General features: G+C 37.0%; 5 protein-coding genes across 8 annotated transcripts in view; 3 read left to right on the top strand and 2 right to left on the bottom strand.

The window, feature by feature from the left end:
- Positions 1-280: 280 nt before the first annotated feature.
- On the bottom strand, positions 281-1953 carry LOC104799357. Its single transcript, XM_010521828.1, has 3 exons — positions 1830-1953; positions 898-1126; positions 281-668 (listed from the first exon to the last, which is right to left on the bottom strand). The coding sequence occupies exons 2-3, from the start codon at positions 1114-1116 to the stop codon at positions 555-557; spliced, it is 333 nt and encodes a 110-aa protein (XP_010520130.1). The 5' UTR covers positions 1117-1126; positions 1830-1953; the 3' UTR covers positions 281-554.
- Positions 1954-2429: 476 nt separating this feature from the next.
- On the bottom strand, positions 2430-3233 carry LOC109116046. The gene has a single exon (XM_019200776.1). The coding sequence runs from the start codon at positions 3231-3233 to the stop codon at positions 2430-2432; it is 804 nt and encodes a 267-aa protein (XP_019056321.1).
- A 1177-nt stretch (positions 3234-4410) lies between these two features.
- On the top strand, positions 4411-8580 carry LOC104799356 (phospholipid:diacylglycerol acyltransferase 1). Its single transcript, XM_010521827.2, has 6 exons — positions 4411-4874; positions 5665-5887; positions 5983-6266; positions 6921-7236; positions 7344-7603; positions 7843-8580. The coding sequence occupies exons 1-6, from the start codon at positions 4411-4413 to the stop codon at positions 8324-8326; spliced, it is 2031 nt and encodes a 676-aa protein (XP_010520129.1). The 3' UTR covers positions 8327-8580.
- A 2631-nt stretch (positions 8581-11211) lies between these two features.
- LOC104799354 lies at positions 11212-17535 on the top strand. 4 transcript variants are annotated; one of them, XM_010521824.2, is made up of 6 exons: positions 11212-11304; positions 11501-11576; positions 15321-16601; positions 16690-16758; positions 16879-17077; positions 17193-17535. In XM_010521824.2, exons 2-6 carry the CDS (start codon positions 11565-11567, stop codon positions 17261-17263), a joined length of 1632 nt encoding a protein of 543 aa, XP_010520126.1. In that variant the 5' UTR covers positions 11212-11304; positions 11501-11564; the 3' UTR covers positions 17264-17535. The 4 variants fall into 4 exon arrangements, with proteins under 4 accessions (XP_010520126.1, XP_010520125.1, XP_010520127.1 ...); XM_010521823.2 differs by having other exon boundaries at positions 11226-11387; XM_010521825.2 differs by lacking the exons at positions 11212-11304; positions 11501-11576 and adding an exon at positions 14774-15111.
- A 2275-nt stretch (positions 17536-19810) lies between these two features.
- LOC104799717 (actin-depolymerizing factor 1-like) overlaps positions 19811-20115 on the top strand; it is a 935-nt gene continuing 630 nt past the window's right edge. Inside the window, exon 1 of the mRNA XM_010522356.2 lies at positions 19811-20098. Coding sequence (XP_010520658.2) covers positions 19811-20098 — 288 coding nt within the window. The remainder of the gene's footprint in view (positions 20099-20115) is intronic.

Genomic DNA, 20115 nt, shown 5'->3' with positions numbered 1-20115 from the left:
ATCGCGCTCCAGTGGTCCAACCAAAAGTATGTCTCATTACCGTTACCAACCTCCGTCCGTGCAAAAGGCTTAGCAATGTGTCTAATTTTCGAATACTTGGCATTAGAATATCCAAACCTTTTGAATTCAGAGTACAATAATAAATTTCCTACCCCTTACGATTCGGATTCACATTTATTTACCCAATCAGTGCCCATCCCTAAACACCGATGGGGGGAAAAATTGATATTTACTGTACCCAAGAGCATTGAAAAAAACGAGATAGTAAAACATTCAGCAGTTAAAACGTAAAAAACTTGAAAGGAACGAACTTATTGCTCACAACAAATCCAACACAAACAACTCTTACTACAAGAACATGATGAGGCCTTCTCATAATGTTGTTGTCCGAATCTACTATGGTGCGATAATCTTGTCACGCGAATCAAGAATTTACGATATAGATTGATGGACGAACATTCACATCGATCAAATGATTCGGTGGATGAACGTCCACGCCAGAATGTCTAAAGAGATGGAGAAATCCAGATTTTGCCGGGAAAAAACGGAAATTTTCAAGGCTGGTAGACATCGGGAAGGCGAAGACCTACGCTGGCTGCAGATTTCCCGATCACCCGTTTCATTTCTTCCGCCCTATCGATTGCAATGTTGTATGAGAATAGCAACTCCTGCACAACCATTGAATCAAAGTTTCATCTTTACTTTGTACAGCAACATGAAGAATGTAAAAGAGAAATGATGAGATGAGCTCAGCCCATGGATTTGGTTAAACCAGGATTCAAGACAATGCCCACGAGATACCAGAATAGGATAAATAGGGAACATGGTGAATGATGAAACCACAAAAGAAAACAAGGACTCGGTTTTGTATCGACAAAAGAATATTAGGGATCTCACCATGTGATGGTGAACGCTGCTAAGAAGAAAAGTGTAATCGCGGGCAAGTTTCATCTTCTGTCGGATCAAGTCTAGGTCTTTAGAATTTGCATTCTTCCGAAACTCCTGCTTTATGAAGTCTGTGAAATGAGCCTTGTGATCTTCCTTACCGATGTTCTTCGCCACCGATTTGAGAAGGTCTCGGTAAACTCTAGCAACTTGAACCCCTTTGCTACTCATTCTTCTTCACCTAAAATTCCAATACCATAAGATAATAGGTTTGTTTTTTCTAATCATCAAAGAGCAAATTGCTTAAACCTAACCATCGAAGCCCGAAAACTCAAAAGATCAAACTCCAAACTTCTGTAAAAAGCCGAAAATAAGATTAAACGGCGCCTCTTGACACCTGCAGGATCCGAACCATGATTCCGCAGTTTGTACGTTAGCGTTCAGCAACTATCCTGAATCATAGACCCAACACCCCTAATCTCAACTACAAAACCTAGAATCCTAAAAAGCTTGAAACTTTATCAGCATCTGATTCATCTTTTGCTACATTAGTGCTCCGAGAATACATCGGTGTTTCTATTTGAGAATTTTCGTCGAACACCTTAAGAGCAATACACAACATCATCGACCAGAGGCAATAATTCAGAACAGAAACAAGCTCCGACTCAAACAACCTAAACCCAAATGAATCAATGAAAAATTACGCCTTTGTCCCAACAATTTCAAACACCTTTTATGGTGTTAGTCGAAAAAAACAGGACGAATTCCACACCCGCGTCGTCGTCACGGCCAAAACAACTGTCCATTGGAAAACTAACTTGGTCTATTGAGAACATGGAACCACGGAGGTCAAATCGCAGGGCATAACCAACCGAATCTGGCCGGATTTTGCTCGTACCCGACGAAGAAAAGAAGAAGATAAGGAAGAAATCGAAGAAACTTACGGTAGAACGAAGCCGGAGACGGCAGCGCGTGGCGGAGAAACCGGCGGTGACCTTACAGGAAGAGAGAGATTGTATACGAAGACGAAGCACAGTGACAACAAAAATTGTTCCCAAACGTTTTGCCCTTAAAAAAACTTTTCTTTTCTAAATAAAAAAAAAATCAAGAACTTTTGCAAACATTAGAAATTTAGAAAACACAGCAACATTTTTTTTAATAAAATAAGAATTTCATGATTTGGTTAAAAAATCCTAAATACACATTAAATTAGTTGAATCCACACGGAATTTGGTAAAAAAAAAAACCCTAAATACATATTAAATTCAGTAACTTAGCAGATAAATAGTCCTAAACATACGGAACTGGTTCAAAAGAATCACAAATATTGAAATTAATTATGATTTGAGGGCTGTATCTATATGCTCTAATTATAGCCATTTTGTATTTCTTTTTGTTAAAAATTGAACAGAAGAGACATTAATAAGGATTCCATGCAATAAAAATGGAGATCTCCATTGTCAACGACAGTAAGATATAGATACAGTGGTGAAGCAGACAAGAAAACCCTTTCTGTTCCTCGAAAGAATCGGTCGCTGTTTTTCTTAGACGAGCAGCATCCAGTAATCGAACAAGGATTCAGCCATGGACCCGACGTCTGTATCGGCGTGAGTTTTGAGAGACTGCATCCTTGATTTGGCGTCGGTGGCTAGAAGAAGATCACGAGCCACTCTCCGAGGAACCAGGAAGAGCCCTTTCAATGTCACGACGCATCTCCTGGAGTCCTCTGCGGCGAGAAAGTTACGGCCTTTCACTGCATCGTGGGCCTTTTTCAAGATCTCGTATACTTCTTGATATTCTGGTATTGAGGCCTTCTTCTGGGTCTGAACTTCGGGAGTGGAGCAAGAACCAATCGGCGTCTTCTTCTGGTTGTTGTTACCAGATGGTGATGCTTTCTTGATCGTACCACCAGCAGAATCTTTGTCGTTCCTCCGAGATTCTGTTCTTCCGATGGACGTCTTCTTCTTCTCCTTCTTGGGGGTGCTCTCCGATGATGAAGAACCCGAGACGGGATCTTTCTGGTTACCAGAGAGGAGGTTCCTCCAATGCTGAAGAACAGATCTCGCCTCAGAGCTGATCTTAGGGTTTCGGTTCTTGGCAAGATACTGGAGAGGGCGAAGGTTGTCGGGTATGGAGATAACACGATGATCCAGAGGGAGAGAGTTGATACGTCTGAGAACGTGGACGCATCTCAAGGCCTCTCGAGAGACGGTGTAATCCCCTTTGTCACCTGCGACATGAGCGGCCTTGAGAGCGTCGCTGGTCAGCTTTTCAAGATCCGACAACCTCTGTGGCTCTCCCCTCTTGTCCTTCCGAATTGGCGGCGGCATGTCATCGATCTCGGGCATCGTGAAGGGAAGCACAGATCGATGCAGAAGGGAAGAGAAGAAGAGCAAGATTTTGTCCAAGGAAGTGAACTGACACATATGCAGTATATACAGAAGAACAAGGAGTTTATAAATACAAGAAGGGATTATGATTTTCAAATTCTTGAAATTAAAATGGAAAAAATCTGAAAAATGGTAACAACGGATGAGTCGTTTCCTTTTTTATGTTTCTAACTTTTTTTTTTAAAAGACGGAACTTTTCCTTGGGGATTCGGAGTTCCATTATGACTTGGGTGCCAAGAAACCAAACATGAACGTGTATATATATGTATATATATATATATGCCGAGATGTGTATACAGTTCCTTGAATTATAAAACTTTGTGAGTATAACAGTTAAAGTAATTTGGTAATTACTTGATTAATTGTTAAAGTAATTTGCAAAGCACAAATTAATTAACAATTTCCTCTCGAGTTGCCTCTAATTCAATTTTTTTTTTTAACGTTCCATGATCTTTGATTAATTTTGCCAGCACATGAGGAGCGTTACACTTGGTCCAATTAGAGAATTTTATTTCATCATTGGAATGATGGGTCAAAAGACATGAAATTACATGATGATTAAAAATTATATACAAATCGTGAAAAAATAAATATAAAAAATGATATTCAAATCATGGGCCTTTGTTTGGACTGTGAGAAATTTCTTTCGTCCACAGAAAATTAGAAAAAGAAAAATTCATTTTGAAAATTCTATCAAACAGTTCGAGAATCTTGCCGGTCAATCTCAGCACCAAGTCTGAGAAATCTCATTTGGATCTGATATTTTTTTTAAAAAGAAAAACAAAATTTTTCATAGGTTTCGGTAAATTAGAGATTTCGGTTATCGGTTGGTTAAGGGTTATCCGACCAATCCCATCTTCTCCTCTGTGTCGCCGACGCCATCTTCTCTCTCTCTCTCCGCCAGATTTAATAATTGATCACTCTCCGAATTCGTGAGAACAGAGTTCAGATTTCAGGTCAATAAATTCTGGATTTTTACATCCGGCAGATTTACGAAGATTCTGGGCTTGTCAAGGACCATCTCACCCTCTCCAGCAGAAGCATACGGAGAGATTCTCGGGTTTTCTCGGAACAGATGAACAGAGATTGATTTTCTCGAGAAACGAACAAACCCGGAACGAAACAGGCTCTGAGAATGCCCCTACTCCGGCGGAGAAAGCCATCGACCGCATCTGACGACAAAGATAAGAACGAGGAGCCGGAATCGAAGGATGTTGTGGAGGATTCCCAGCAAAAGCCTCACGAGTCTTCGAAAACCCACAAACGCGCAGGTTCTGGAAGCCAAAAGGTGAGATGGTCGTGTGTCGATTCGTGCTGTTGGTTCATCGGTTGTGTTTGTGCGACATGGTGGTTTCTATTGTTCCTATACAACGCAATGCCCGCGAGCTTTCCTCAGTACGTAACAGAGGCAATCACGGGTCCGTTGCCTGACCCACCTGGTGTGAAGCTCAGGAAAGAAGGTTTAATGGCGAAACACCCCGTCGTGTTCGTCCCTGGGATTGTCACTGGTGGGCTTGAGCTTTGGGAAGGCAAACATTGTGCCGATGGATTGTTCAGGAAGCGTTTGTGGGGTGGGACTTTTGGTGAGGTGTACAAAAGGTCAGTTCTTTTTTTTTTCTTTCTTCTTTGTTGGGATCTGATGAGATTAAAGTCTTGAAGATGGCTAAGAACTTCTGTTCTGTATGTATGTGATTGTTATGTTAGTTGTTTTTGGATAGTTGCTAAATTTGGGTTGAAGCTGCATATGCAAGGAAACGAAAAGTTTATTTGCTGATTCTGGAACTGTTTTTGATGTTGCTGAATCTCGAATGTGTTACTTCATGCGGGGAAAGTTGGATGGGGTGATTAAAAGATGCCTTCTTGGTTACTTGTTGTTCCTTTTCTTGGTATAGACACAGAGAGAAGTTTTCGAGTGAAATAGTTTCCTCTGGATCTATAAAGAAGAGAGATTATTGAGTGTGGAAAGTGTTTAAAGGTGTTAGAAGGGATGGGTTCTTCTACGGCACAGATTTTTCTCAATTGTTTCTGAGAGCTTGTGATGAGATTGATGTTCATGGGTGTTTCACTTTGGAAGATTAATCTGCTTTTTAAGATTTGTGAGAGACCTGTACTTGATTACGTGGAGCTGTCATAGGGATAGAGCAGTTGTTTTCGCCCTTACCGATTTTCGTCTGAGATGAACTGTATATGCATTGTTGTATTTGTTATATCTTTCTCCACGGTGATTTGGCCATTGATCAAGCATATTTGGCATAAAGTCATGATATCTGTTCCATCATTTGGTAGATTAAAGATGGGTCGGTTTTATTTTTCATTAGTACTATCTCAATAATTCGGGATTAAGGCGATGTTGATGTTGATGTACTATGTTTCTTTGTTGATGATCCAGGCCTCTGTGCTGGGTGGAACACATGTCTTTGGATAATGAAACTGGGCTGGATCCTTCTGGTATTAGGGTCAGACCTGTTTCAGGGCTCGTGGCTGCCGATTACTTTGCTCCAGGCTACTTCGTCTGGGCAGTGCTGATCGCTAACTTGGCTCATATCGGATACGAAGAGAAGAACATGTACATGGCTGCTTATGACTGGAGACTTTCCTTTCAGAACACTGAGGTTCTTTTCCATAGAACTACACAGATTTCTGATTACATTTCAAGTTTATTTTCCATCAAAACACAATACAAATATGTTTCCCTTTCAATTATCAGGTGCGTGACCAGACACTCAGCCGTATTAAAAGTAACATAGAGTTGATGGTTGCTACCAATGGTGGGAGAAAAGCAGTTATAGTTCCACATTCCATGGGGGTATTGTATTTTCTACATTTCATGAAATGGGTTGAAGCACCGGCTCCTATGGGTGGTGGGGGTGGTCCGGACTGGTGTGCAAAGCATATAAAAGCAGTGATGAACATTGGTGGACCGTTTCTCGGTGTTCCAAAAGCTGTTGCAGGGCTTTTCTCTGCTGAAGCAAAGGATGTTGCAGTTGCCAGGTATTTGAATAGATTGATGTTGGTCTTGACAACCTTTAATCTTGATTCAACAGGTTGTCTTTCCTAATCTGACGGGGGGGAAGCTACTTGATTTCGCTTTCAATATCTGTTCAATATTCTCTCTTGTCAAAATACGGCTGATTGTTTGCATCCGGTACTGGTAATGACTTGATTGTGAGGTGGGTATTTTTTATGGGGTTTGGATAGAAAATCGATTTCCTGGGAGAGTTGAATGTGTTTTAGGTTAGATTGCTGCTGTTAGCTACTAGTATCTTGTTCTGTTTCTTTTGGTTCTTATTTCTGTTCACTGTATGCTAGTTGTGCTCCTCTGCTTCTGATTTCGGTTTGTGCTTTGTCGGGTTTCACTGTAAGAACTTTAGGTGACTTGGGGAAGGGTAAATTTCTTACTGGAAGTAACATTTATCGTCATTTTCGAGCTAGGACTTATTATATCGCCTTTTGAGAGTGTTCTTTTTAAATATTTGGAAGTTGGTACTTCTTCCCCTTTTCTTTACAGATTTGTACTTGTTTCTTTTTCCATTCCATGTATACATGCACATGTCGGTGTCATTACTTTGTTGTGAATATGATGACAAATTCTTTTCTTGGTTTGGTCACATTATTTTGTGAATCTGTTCCTCTCATTGTATGCAGGGCACTTGCACCAGGCTTCTTAGATAACGACATATTCCGCCTTCAGACGTTGGAGCATGTAATGAGAATGACACGCACATGGGACTCGACTATGTCCATGGTACCAAAGGGAGGAGACACGATATGGGGCGCTTTTGACTGGGCACCCGAGAAAGGCTATACATTTCGCGGGAAAAAGCAAAAGGGCAACGAGACTCGAGCTGCAAATGGTAAAGATGGTGACAAGACAAAGTATGTTAACTACGGAAGGGTAATATCATTCGGTAAAGAAGTGGCAGAGGCACCATCATCTGAGATTCAGAAGCTTGATTTCAGGGTAAGCCGACGAAACTTGGTATAATCATATTTTGGTGTTCGTCCATCAGATGCAAAACATCATTGTATGGTTAACGTATGTCTTTCAACTGTTTTGTTTTCTGGTAGGGTGCGGTGAAAGGACAGAGTATAGCTAACAACACATGTCGGGACGTGTGGACAGAGTACCATGATATGGGAATTGGAGGGATCAAAGCCATTGCTGAGTATAAGGTCTATACTGCAGATTCAGTCATAGATTTGCTTAATTTTGTTGCCCCGAAGATGATGGCTCGGGGTGCCGCTCACTTCTCTTATGGCATTGCTGATGATTTGGATGATCCAAAGTACTCACATTACAAGTACTGGTCGAATCCATTGGAGACAAAGTAAGTGATTCGTCTCATGTGTGTTCGTTCCTTTTCTGCTACATTTACGAGTTCTTGGATATGGTTTTCGGCTCAAGAAGACCCGTAAATTCTTATTCCTGTTGATTTAGATGAATCTTTAAGATTCTCTGTGGTGATACTTTCTCTGTGCCATGCGTAAATCTCGCTTTGTTATCAAGACTCTTACCCGAGCTTGCTGCCCTTTTGAAGGCTGTAATGTTGACTCTTTCGCTGTTCAGATTACCCGATGCACCAGAGATGGAGATATTCTCCTTGTACGGAGTTGGGATATTGACGGAAAGAGCATACGTCTACAAGGTTAACCAATCTCCCGACAGCTGCATCCCCTTTCAGATCGACACATCAGCACACGAAGAGGAGGAGGAAAGCTGTCTGAAAGCGGGGGTTTACCACGTGGATGGGGACGAGACAGTACCTGTCCTAAGCGCGGGTTTCATGTGCGCAAAGGCATGGCGAGGAAAGACGAGGTTCAACCCTTCGGGGATCAAGACTCATATCCGAGAATACGACCACTCTCCCCCGGCTAATCTCCTCGAGGGACGAGGCACTCAGAGCGGCGCCCACGTCGATATCATGGGGAACTTTGCTCTGATCGAAGATATCATGAGGGTTGCGGCTGGAGGCAGCGGTTCTGACCTCGGAGGCGACCAGGTTCACTCCGATATCTTCCGATGGTCCGAACGTATCGACCTCGAGCTGTGAAATCCGGTGCTGGAGACGAAAACACCGAGGCGTTGCAGTGTAACGTTTTGGATCGTATTACCTGATTATGGTTTCTGGATTTGTGTTTTGTTGGTCCGTCGAAGACGCAGTTTCATGTCATGATTCTGATGTAAATTTATGTACATTTCTATTTTGCGATGAACTCATAAACTAAGCTTGGGAAGCTTTTCTTTGTACTCCATGATGATGTTCTTCGGAAACATTACATGGATCAATTCTCTTCTATATTTATATTTTGAGAAAATCCCAAAAAAATATCTAAACTTTTTAATTTTCACAAAATAAAACCTAAATTTTATTTTTTATCAAATAAAATCTCGATTTTTTTTTTCAGTCAAAAAAATAAATCCGAATTTTATAATCTCTATCATTTTTAAATTTATTATTCACGCTGCGTTCCGACATATTACGTGGTAAATCAATACTTTGTTCATATTTGACACGTCATCATCCATACGTCATGATATCGAAATGTCACGTCACTAACAATAAGTTTAAAAAATATAAAGATTATAAAGTTCGGGTATTTTTTTACTATGCGTTACGATATATTACGTGGCAAATCAACACTTTGTTAATATTTGACACGTCATCATCCATACGTCATAATATCGAAATGTCACGTCAATAATAAGTTTAAAAACGATAAAGATTATAAAATTCGGGTATTTTTTTACTAAAAAATAAAATTGAGATTTTATTTGATAACAAAATTGGGTTTTATGTTGTTAAAATTGAGAAATTCAGGTATCGTTTTGTGCTTTTCTCTTATCTTTTTGTTGTAGAAATCATTTTTTACAATAACATATTTTTTTTAATATTTGTATGGGTTTTTAGGATATATTGCAATTCAAATGCGTAGCAAATTTTCGAAAAAATTTCGACATTGAAAGAGCAAACGATTCATTATTAATAGAGTGGATGGAACTAACCAATTAAATCCTAACATATTTTAAAATTAGGATGTAAATGGGTTTGTAACTTATTCTTCTGAATTGAGTTTAGAAAATTTAGGTAGGAAAAAAATAGGTAATTCGCTATGAGCCGAACTCATGGCGAGCCAGTTTGGAAACCCACGAGCTTATACGAGCAAGAAAAAAATATTTTTGTTTAATTTTTAATAGTTTTAATATTTTATGTATTAAAATTGTGTTTCTAATAAATATTTGACTAATTTTTTATTGTATTTATAATATTTTTAAATAGTTTTTTAATATTTAAATTTTAGTTTTCAGTTATTTATTTAACTCATTTAGTTGGTGACTTAAGATGAGTTGGGTTGAATCAAATATTTGGTTCATCAATATCCACCTCACCCCGTCAAGGAATTTTTCTCATTTTCTTATTTTCTTTAGTGTGTATATATGTATGCGTGTATGTATGTATGGGGAAGATTTGGAATTTTTTTTTTTGATGAAAAATATTTGGAAATTTTATTACGGAGAGACTATTTCCTAATTAATTGGCCCATTTGATATTGATAATGGTAAAAAAGTTACTTTGTATTAATCAGGGAAATAACCGTGGTAGGAAATATGCAATGTTTTGTTTTTTTATTTGCGTGTGGTAATAGGGAGAAAATCTTGGTTGGACAAAAAATTATCCCATTCTGATCTCCAAGCAAAACAGAAGTTTTGTTTATAAAAAAGTTAACTTTTAGTTGAAATTTATTTTGCGTAAAAAATATAAATCTACTGAATAGGTAAATATTTTTATTTTTGATATAAAATTTAGGTACGAATTTATACCTTTTTCTAGTAAAATCAGAGCTTTTTTTTTTTGAATATTTGGGATCAAATTGATACATCATTATTTCATAATCATATATATTAAATTTATGTTGTAATAAAAATTCTACTTTAGCTGCACTCAGAGAATGCAATGCACACTTTAAGAATTGCATCTAGAAAATTTTTAAAATCACCCATTATAATAGTAATCTCTATTACATTTTTTTAGAGGATATTAATCACAAACTCAATGGTTGTTTCAAATTTCTAATGCACATTTTTCAATATTTTTCTAATAAACAAACGTTATCCAAAAATCTTCATTTTACTATTTTGATTTCAAACTATAATCTGACCGCATATCGTATTCAGTTAAATTTATTTATATATCACACCAATCATTTTATAAAACCATTATAAATTCAATGTTATAATCAGTATGATTACGAGGTGAATATAATATTATTTTAATCAAATAATCACATCCGGAAAAATATGTATTGATTGGAGTCAAAATAAGAATCTGAAAATATTTTTGATATATCCACGTCTAATATACATTTAACCAAATTCTTATATTCCTTTCGGGAAATTTGTTTATTTCTAATGAAAGATAGAAAACAATTAAGTTACATTGATTTTGTTCATCAAAAACAGAAAGTATTAAAGTTTATTCTACCGAATCTGAGAGTATTTAAGTACATAGTTATCCCCAGAGGTGCATATTTAGAAAAATGAAATACCGCTTGCGGAGGAACTCCTCCTTACGGTGCACCTAACACAGCTGATTATGTCACTCAAGTTCAAAACTGGACAAGGATATATAATGACCAGTTCAAACGCGACACGTATCTGCGTTTCAATGGAAGTTTAGGTATGATTCTCTACTACTAGGCATATTGTTTTAACCTACGCCAATTACTTGAACGGTTAAGATTTTCATAATGTAATCCTGTGAACTCTTCTCTACCGTCGGATTTGTACTTGTCCACGTGGAGAGTAATGGTGGGCATGTAAAGGAGAGTTTACCTGCTCTACCACACACAGAAAATATTCTCTCACTTTCAAAGAAAAAAAAATATTTATGAAAAAAGAAAACGAAACACACAGTGAGTGAGTGAGAGGAAAAAAAAACTATCATTTCTTTCAAAAAAAAAAAAAGCTTACTCGTCGCCGGCGAAGGAATCATACGAATCGCCGGAAAAAACGCCGGCGACGACATCATTGGTAACACCTTTTCTTGAGAATTTTCTTGCTCAACATGTGCGCATAAGCAATTAATCTTGCCTCTACGTTTATTAAAGATCCACGTATGTGTTTTGTATAAAATCATTTTCAATTTTATTGCGGTTTCTATTGCTTTATTTATTTTTATATATAATTGGTTTTTTTTTTCACGCTAAACTATTTTTTTTTTGTGCAGATTGTGTAAGAAAGTGTTGATATCGTTGGCAGACTTGGCGTTCGTAACAACAAAGAAGACACCGATGGCATATCAGGTATTAATTTCGGAGTTCATTTAAATATGCAATATAATTTCTTTTAAGAACTCTTAATACTATTAGGAATATAAAGATAATATATGAATAAATAATTTTAACACAATTTATATAAATTCAAATTTTAGGATAATGTGAACTCTATGTAATTCTCTATTTTTTTTCATCGAAAATTCATACATGATAATATGTGTGATATTGAACGATTTTTAATTTTAAAACGGTTATAAACCATGGTTGGGATCGTCTATATACTTGGTCATTGAAAAGAAAAGGTGGGAATGGAAAGACGGTTGGAAATTTAAATCTTCAAAACGGTACATTCAACTTCAAGGTGGAGTTACCTCATACCCAAGTTTGACCTTCTCGCCCACGATCTGTTGGGTGAAAATTTAAATCTTCGAAATATATTACCGTTGAGATCGGTTATACGACAAAAACATACCGATTATTGGTGAAATATACATATTTATCAAATTTTTTGAATCATTTTGGACTAACTAAAAAATCAAACAGAAACAATTTGGTTATTTTACATTTCCATTGGAGTCTCATCTTATTTTCCACATTTAACCCATCAACGTTTTATTTTTACCTTCTTTGATGGAAAACATGCATGTTAAAGAAATTTACAAAAATGGCATCACAAAAGAGTTGAAGAAAAAACATGCATGCTACGAAATTTCAAGAACAGATATATGGGTAGGGAGGGATTCATAGGCCACTGTACTGAAATTAGTCTTAATAAATAAATAAAAATAATTCATATAAAATTTAAAATTAATTTTAGGTATATTATTTTTTGGATGGATATAAAATATTAACGTTCCACACTAGTTAGACTATGCTGTGTTGTACACCAAGTGCCAATATAGAAAGTCATATATATATACACACACACATATATAGTAGACATGGAACATATATAGTTGGGCTTCATGAGTTTTCTTCTATATTTTCAACTTAGATTTTTTTTTTTGGAATTGTTTCGAAGTATTTTTACGTATAACTTCTCATTATCCTTCTCCATTTGCTTGCTTAAGTCTTTTCCTCAATAATCCTTACGATTATTTCCTTAAGATTTTACTTCATAAGGATAAATTAGGTTTTTTTTTAAGATCATAACCGGAGGAAACGACAATTCATGCCTGCAATCTATTTGAATTAAGTACTTTGATCTAGAAGTAGGAATTTATTGTCTCATCTCTTCGCTTTCGAATCGATTATTTTTTTGTTTGGTTTCGGGTTTTTTTTGTCATGATTTGTCAAATTTTTTTTTATTAAAAAAATACAAATAGAAACAAAATCGCTATGTTAAAATACATAACTAAACAAACAAATAAAAAAATAATTTTTCGTTTTTTTTATGAAGGGTTTCGAGCTGAATCAATGATCATCTCAACAAGTACTTTTGCAAATAACCAAAATAAAATACATTTTTTATTTGATACATTGGGGAACCCCGTGACTATCTACCCTTATAAACGGAGACGAACTGGCCATCATCCGCGTCTAACAGTCCCCATGGACCTCAGTCTGCGGACATGGCCACCAGGCGCGCCTAACGCTCGGGCCGTAGTTGGACTTAAACGCCTGCGGGTCAAGCGCCTGCGGGTCAAACCCCAAGTCCACGCGCACGAGCCTGCAACACACACGTAGGAGGTAAATCAGCCCATTATGATAGGCTAACAGGCGAGCAGGTCAGAGGAAGGGAGACGGCAGGATTCGAACCCCCCACCTCAAGGAGTTGTCCCCCTGCTCCCAACCAACTGACCTGACCCCGAAGGACAAAATAAAATACAATTTGATTCAATTAGGTTATAGTTTTTTAAATATGAGTTAGAATTGATTTAGTTTATTTTATTTTAGATAGATTAGCCGTCTCAAACGTTTTTGTATCCCTATTTGATTTATAGAAAATTTTTATGAAATTAAATTTCAAATATTATAAATATCTATAATGTTAAAATCATATTTTAAAATAATATAAATGAAAAAAAATAAAACTATCAATTATAATTTCATAATTAATATTTTTCAAAAAAAAAATTGTGATTATTATTAGTCTATTACATCTTTTTTTGAAAATGATGACATTTCTTTATTATAATATTTGAATGTTCATGAAAAATATAAAAAAGACGGATTTTAAAAATTTAAAATTTGGAGCACCACCTCGCAAACCCTTGGCTCTGAAATCTGAAATGACATTTATTGACAGGACTTTCTCTATTTTAGTAATTGATGATATTTTTTCTCTCAATTACTATTTTTTTCTGGCACACTACCAAAGGTTTTTTTTTTTATAGAAAAAAATCTTAACCCTTGAGCTCATGTTGTCATGATAAAAGTAGTCCATTTGTTTGTAAAATAATATTTTCTTTTTTCTATCTTAATTTGATCTTTATTAATATATCTTAGTTTAAAATTTTAATGTTAAATTAAGAGTTTTGGTTTGTATTCTCTTTCTATTAATATATGGGCGCATTTCTATTTATAATATATGCGGGGTTTGGATGAAAATAATTTTTAAAAATAACTGATAGTAGAAAATAAGGAAAATGTGTTAAAAATTATAGAAAATATCTCTAACTTAAAAGCTTTAAAATAAAAAATCGGAAAAGTTATTATTTTAAAATGATAGGATGATATTCCATATTCCATCATTTTGATTTTTTATGTGATAATTTTTTTGTAATATGAAACTGGTTTCATTTTCTCCATAAATATCATTAATTTGTCATCGTCGGATTATATAAATTAACACCGTTAAAACTGGTTTCATTTTGATATAATTAATATATTTATATAGAATTTTTAATTCATATATTTATATCGGATGGCATTCTGCATCTAACTACTTTATTTATTTTATCTAATAATTTTTATTATTATTTTCCTGAATCCGATTTTTTCTTAAATTTCCATGTCAGATTCTATCAATAAAACAGTTAACATCGTAAATACCAGTGGAATTCGATAATTTTGATATATTTAGTGTAGATATAAAGTTTTTTAATTGGTGTATTTATACCAATGTATTTATATATTTTTTTTTGTACTTGTATTTTGTGGCGGTGATGTTGGTAAATACCGATGATGGTTTACTGTCGGTAAAATCGATGAGAGAATTTGAAGAAAGTTACTGTCAGGCAAAATGGCCCCTAAATGCTTTGTTGAATTTCTCTCTGTTTTTTGTACGGAGCCTTCTCTCTCCTCTCGCCGGCGAGTCCTCTCTCCTTCTCCTTTCCGTTTCTTCTTTTTCTTCTTCTTCGTGTGCTTCTCTTTCTCCTGGGCGGCTTTGGAACCTTCCTTATTCTTCTAATCCACCTCCTGAGTTCCTCCATCTTCTGGGTTTTTGGGATTTCGGGTTGAGCTTTTGTCGAGGATCGGATCCGCCGGCGAATTGAGATGACGGCGCGGCGGAGCTGTTCACTGATTTGACCGTCGATATTTCAGTGACGAAGGCTGAATAGTGTGATCTTGGGCTTTAGGGTACAAAACCCAGAAGGCAAAATCGAGACTTTCCATTGCTGTCCGTTCAAAACAAAGCTTGCTCATATTCATAATATAGAAACAAATCGTTTAACAAGTTGCATTAATGTATGTTGTCTTGTTTCCTTGCCTATCTATTCGAGTGTTCATTCATATGACAGCGTGTTTCCTTTTATGCCTTTTATGACATGAAATACTCATGGTTTGGGAGGATCTTTTGTCGATTGATGCTGTGTCTGAATCTGACAGTGGCTTAATTTGGGTACTGGAATCTTGAAGAGTTTCAAGAGCCCATATGCTGATAGCTCAATAATGGCGCCGAAGAGGGGTCATCAATGGCTGACGGATTCGTATAATTCGGAGCTGTTCAGCAACAAGACCCGTGCTGTAGAATGCGCTGATGCTAGGATTGGTAACGGATTTCCTCAAATGTATTTGTCTGCTTGGAACAATTCTCTTGCATCTGGGCAGTCAACTGATCACTTATTTGATCCTGAGGATGTGCATACTGTGAATCTGGATGCTGGAAATTTGAGTCCAGTGGATGGTGAGAGTTTTGAGGGAAGAAAATATCTAGAGGAGCAATATAATAATGCCTTATCATTTGGTTTGCCTCATACTGTTCATGACGGATCCTCGTCTTATAATGTTGGGGGCATTAGAAAGGTGAAAGTGAATCAAGTGAGTGACTTCACCCGAAGCATAGAGGAACCTATGACACAGTTTTATGGCGAGGGAATTCCAAGATCGTTTGATATGGGTTCTTCGTTTAGTAGAACTCAGAACAGTCCCATATCCTCGGGCCAAACTGGCTGTAGTAGTGAAAAGAGCTTAACCTTTGCAGGGCCAATCTTTAGTAAGGAAGGTGAGAGTTTCCCTGAGAATTTCAGTAAAGATGGGATTAGCTTCTTGCCATTGAGCAGCCTTTATGACAACGGAGAAGTAAATGTCTTGCCTCCATGTCAACCATTTGAGAAAGGAGGGGACAACCTTGTACATCAGGGTCAGTCTTTCCAAAAGATGGACAGTAATCTTTTCTCGATGAGTCCTTCATATAACAGGGGACAGGAGAGTTTCATGTCTATTCTCACCTCTTATGGAAAAGCGGCAGAAAATCTTTTCTCATCTGATACATTCTTTCAGAAGGAGGATGGTAATGTGTTATCGATGGGACCGTATCCATATAAGGCAGGAGGAGGGATGGCATTGATGCTTCCTAACCAAGACAGAGCAGACCAAAACAGTGTTCCTATTACTCAACAGGGTGGAAGCCATACCATATCTTTTGGAGGTTTTCAGAATGGAAACGTGCTCGTCTCATCCGGCAGTACTTCCAAAGGTCCCGAGACACAACGAAACGTGCGTGGGATGTTTATTTCTAATCCAAGTGCCGATACCTTGCCTAATATCAAAGAATCAAAGAACGGTAAGAAGGCCACCACTAACACCTTCCCTTCAAATGTTAAGTCGTTGTTGTCAACAGGAATGTTTGATGGGGTTCCTGTTAAGTACTACTCCTGGTCACGCGAGGTTACTTTCTTATCTTATCTATCTTGAAATCAACCCCTTGTCTGCCACTCTTCTCGTGTGCTGATACCTATAGTTTTTGTTTTGGCAGAAAAATCTCCATGGGATTATCAAGGGAACTGGGTACCTGTGTGGTTGCAGTGAGTGCAAGATGGCTAAAGTATGCAAACCGATACAAACTATTTCATATTTCAGTCATTTACAGCCGAATCAATTTGATACCCGGCTCTAGTTTTCTGTTGATCTTTTTTTTTTTATTCCAATTTGTTCTGTCTAGCAGGTTCTTAACGCGTATGAGTTTGAGCGTCATGCCAATTGCAAAACAAAGCACCCGAACAACCACATATACTTTGAGAATGGGAAAACTATTTATGCTGTTGTTCAAGAGCTGAAGAACACTCCTCAGGAGATGTTGTTTGATGCTATCCAAAATGTAACAGGATCCGAGATCAACCATAAGAACTTCAACGCCTGGAAAGGTATAATAATATCGTCGCAGACAGCTTAGAACATGAGATGGAGAACAAAGATTGCAGAACACAGTTTCTCTGCTGTCTGGCTGAAAAGACTGTTCTACTTTGTTTTTGTCTTCAGAGTCATTTCAAGCTGCTAGCCGTGAACTTAAGCGTATCTATGGGGCGGATGGTGTCACTTTGGCATCTTAAGAAGACGAGCCACTTGCTCGCAAGCTTTTCTCTCGTGGTGAGTATATCTATCTACTCCGTAAAGGGCGAGTAGTTGAACTCCTTGATGCAGTGATCTCTCAGTCTGGTGAATTTTGGTTCTCTTTGTGAAGTATCCAAGTTTCTGCAAGGAGTTCAACTTTTAAGATTCAGATAGATTCTTTGAGACTTCTGTTCTGGATTTATGTGCTGATGCTTTCCATTTACTTGCAAACTATCTTTCTGATCTCTAGCAAGCAAAAACACATTTCACATTCTTTTTTTTTTAAGATTTAAGATCAAAATTGCCATCTGAAACTGAATCTTGAGGCTGAGTTGCCTTCTTGATGACAAACTGGTCACTAGTGGGTGCTACTTTGTCAGCTATTGTAGCCATTTGTTCAGCAAGACTTTTGTCATTTCTCTTGATGCCTGGAGTCATGTTTCAGCAGTGGCATTAGGCTTCCATTTTCTTCTTAGATTAAGGCTTTGTGGTCATTGCCTCTGGCCTCACTCTCAGATACATCCTTTCAAGTTGTTTAGTTTCTTGTCTCTTCTCGCCCTTTTCTTCAACAAAGGCGCGACCTCACCCTTCTTGCGATTCACAGGCCCATTGCGGGTACCCGAATCCTCGCTGTACCAAGAATCACGGACTCGAAAATCTCGAATACCCGTCTGCTGTCTGATCAAAATCCTGTTCTTATGGGTCACAGAAAGGATAATGCATATATAAATTTATTAGTTCTCACCAATTTTTACACGTTTCAGCCAAAGATGCTCTGAAATGCGTTTGTTTGAATAGGAAATAAAAAAAAAAATCCGAGAAAAATTATCCATAAACCAAAAGAATTAAAATAAAAAAGGAGCAAGAACCTTTATTGATAAATGCATTATTTAATTATATTCCGAAAGAAAGAAATTGAAAGCCAAAATACATGTGGACCATGCTTCTTTATTTATATGTATAAAAAACATCTTTATCTAATATGAAAAAAATCGCCCCTATATATATTACTACAATTTGTTATTTATTCAATTCTAGTTATTTGTTATTTGATATTGAAAGACCAATGATAAAGTTCGTTTAGCACTACGAGATGTCCTTCATTGACTAATTAATTTAAATAATATCTTAATTTTATTGATTACTAAATTGAAAATAAAAACTAAAATAAAGTGGAAAAATTTGTTATATATTAAGATTGGGGGTCAATTGAAAAATCCGAAAAACTCGAGGGAGTTAACTTTTGTTTTAAATATATAATCAATAAAATAATTATATTTTAAAAAAGAATGAAAAGGAGACGTGAAGGAAAGAGCTTCACTGGCGAGAACCCAAAAGCAAGTGGAGAATTTCTTAAAGCAAAGAAAAGTATAAACCCATAAAAGAAAAATCCTGTCGCCCCCCTGCTCTCTGTCATTCCCCGCTCGTGTAGCCCTAGCTTTCTCGCTGATTTCTCGCTAGTTTCTCGGGGAAAATGGTTAGTTTTCGTCTCCATGATACAGCACTTGTCTCTCTCTTTGACTTTGATCCCGAATTTCGCGTTTCTTCGGTGCAATCTTTATGCGATTTAACCGTTCGGTGTTTGATTTCCCGAATCTGACGTGTTTAACCCGATCTTTCGAGTTTCTGGTTAAATTTTCAGGAATCTGGAAAGTTTTAGTGCGAACATGTGTTTTCGATCGTCTGATCTGAAATCCTGAATATATAATCCCTCTTGGTGTTACGAGCACTTGAAGCTCGAGTTATATCTGTGGATTGCGTGATCTGTGATGCTAAATTTCAATTGATTTTGCGTGATCGATTTATTCGTTTCTTTGACTCTAATTGACTTCGTCTATTTTTGTGTCGGTGACGGTATTTGGGTCTGTATTGCAATGTGTATTTGTTAGATTTCTTCTAAGGGTCTCACTGAAATTATGATATTTTTTTAGAAACACATGCTATAGTTGAAGTGGATTGATTTTATGGTTTGTTATATCTGAACTCATGATGTGATATAGCGATTCTATTCTTGGGTAATCGCTCTGCTAAGTTAATATCGCTGCAAAGGTGACATATGTCAATTTGGGGCCACGTAAAATGATATTTGGCGAATGGTTGATGCCAAATCAGAGTTAGCATCAGAAAGCGGGCTTATCGGTGGTTTTCTGAATGTGTTTTTTATACTTGCTTTGAAGCTTGCAAGTCAATTTACAAGAACAGTGGTCGTGTAGAATGAGTGTCAGGAAAACTAAAATCTTGATATTTTCTTTGTGCTTAATTTTATGGTAAGTCACTGGGGTTTTCCCAGTTGATGTTGGTTCGAATAAGTAAGATCTTAGATCCCATAGGCTACGAGGTTGATCTCGATATGGCCATAGTCCCAACAAAACGCATTTCATTGTTTATCTTCTCTCTTGAAATCTGATTCATTTGATGGATAAGTTTTTCATGTAGTATTCATGAAAGTGAATAATCATATGTTAGAAACATTGATTAATCTGTTTTTTTTGCTAGACGGGGGGTTCTCTGAGTAGCTCGTATCAGTGTTATTACTATACTTTCACATGAATCTCGTCAATCTTATAACATTCTACCTATGTGATCCACAAATACTAAAAGCGAGTCTAGCCGACTCTAGAGCTGATACAAAGTCTAGTGCCTGCTTAACATTATCTTTTCTTCAGGCAAATGCGGCTTCTGGTGTTGCTGTGCACGATGACTGCAAGCTGAGATTTCTAGACCTCAAGGCGAAAAGGACTTACCGGTACATAGTCTTCAAAATTGAGATGGAGCAGAAGCAAGTTATCGTCGAAAAGCTTGGTGAACCGACTGAAAGTTACGAGGATTTCTCTGCCAGCCTTCCTGCTGA

The sequence above is a fragment of the Tarenaya hassleriana genome, unplaced genomic scaffold (genome assembly GCF_000463585.1).
Source record: "Tarenaya hassleriana unplaced genomic scaffold, ASM46358v1 Cleome6, whole genome shotgun sequence".
In the NCBI taxonomy this organism is placed as follows: Eukaryota; Viridiplantae; Streptophyta; class Magnoliopsida; order Brassicales; family Cleomaceae; genus Tarenaya; species Tarenaya hassleriana.
This window is presented reverse-complemented; position numbering and strand designations above follow the sequence as displayed.

Bases quoted from the DNA above. Each gene is read 5' to 3' on its own strand.
- LOC104799357 (XM_010521828.1), bottom strand. From the start codon at position 1,116: ATGAGTAGCAAAGGGGTTCAAGTTGCTAGAGTTTACCGAGACCTTCTC. The intron at 669-897 runs GTGAGATCCCTA...ATGGTTGTGCAG, and splicing joins GCAGCGTTCACCATCACATG to GAGTTGCTATTCTCATACAA.
- LOC109116046 (XM_019200776.1), bottom strand. From the start codon at position 3,233: ATGCCCGAGATCGATGACATGCCGCCGCCAATTCGGAAGGACAAGAGG.
- LOC104799356 (XM_010521827.2), top strand. From the start codon at position 4,411: ATGCCCCTACTCCGGCGGAGAAAGCCATCGACCGCATCTGACGACAAA. The intron at 6,267-6,920 runs GTATTTGAATAG...CATTGTATGCAG, and splicing joins AAGGATGTTGCAGTTGCCAG to GGCACTTGCACCAGGCTTCT. The intron at 7,604-7,842 runs GTAAGTGATTCG...TTCGCTGTTCAG, and splicing joins TCGAATCCATTGGAGACAAA to ATTACCCGATGCACCAGAGA.
- LOC104799354 (XM_010521824.2), top strand. The intron at 16,602-16,689 runs GTTACTTTCTTA...TTGTTTTGGCAG, and splicing joins ACTACTCCTGGTCACGCGAG to AAAAATCTCCATGGGATTAT. The intron at 16,759-16,878 runs GTATGCAAACCG...TCTGTCTAGCAG, and splicing joins GTGAGTGCAAGATGGCTAAA to GTTCTTAACGCGTATGAGTT.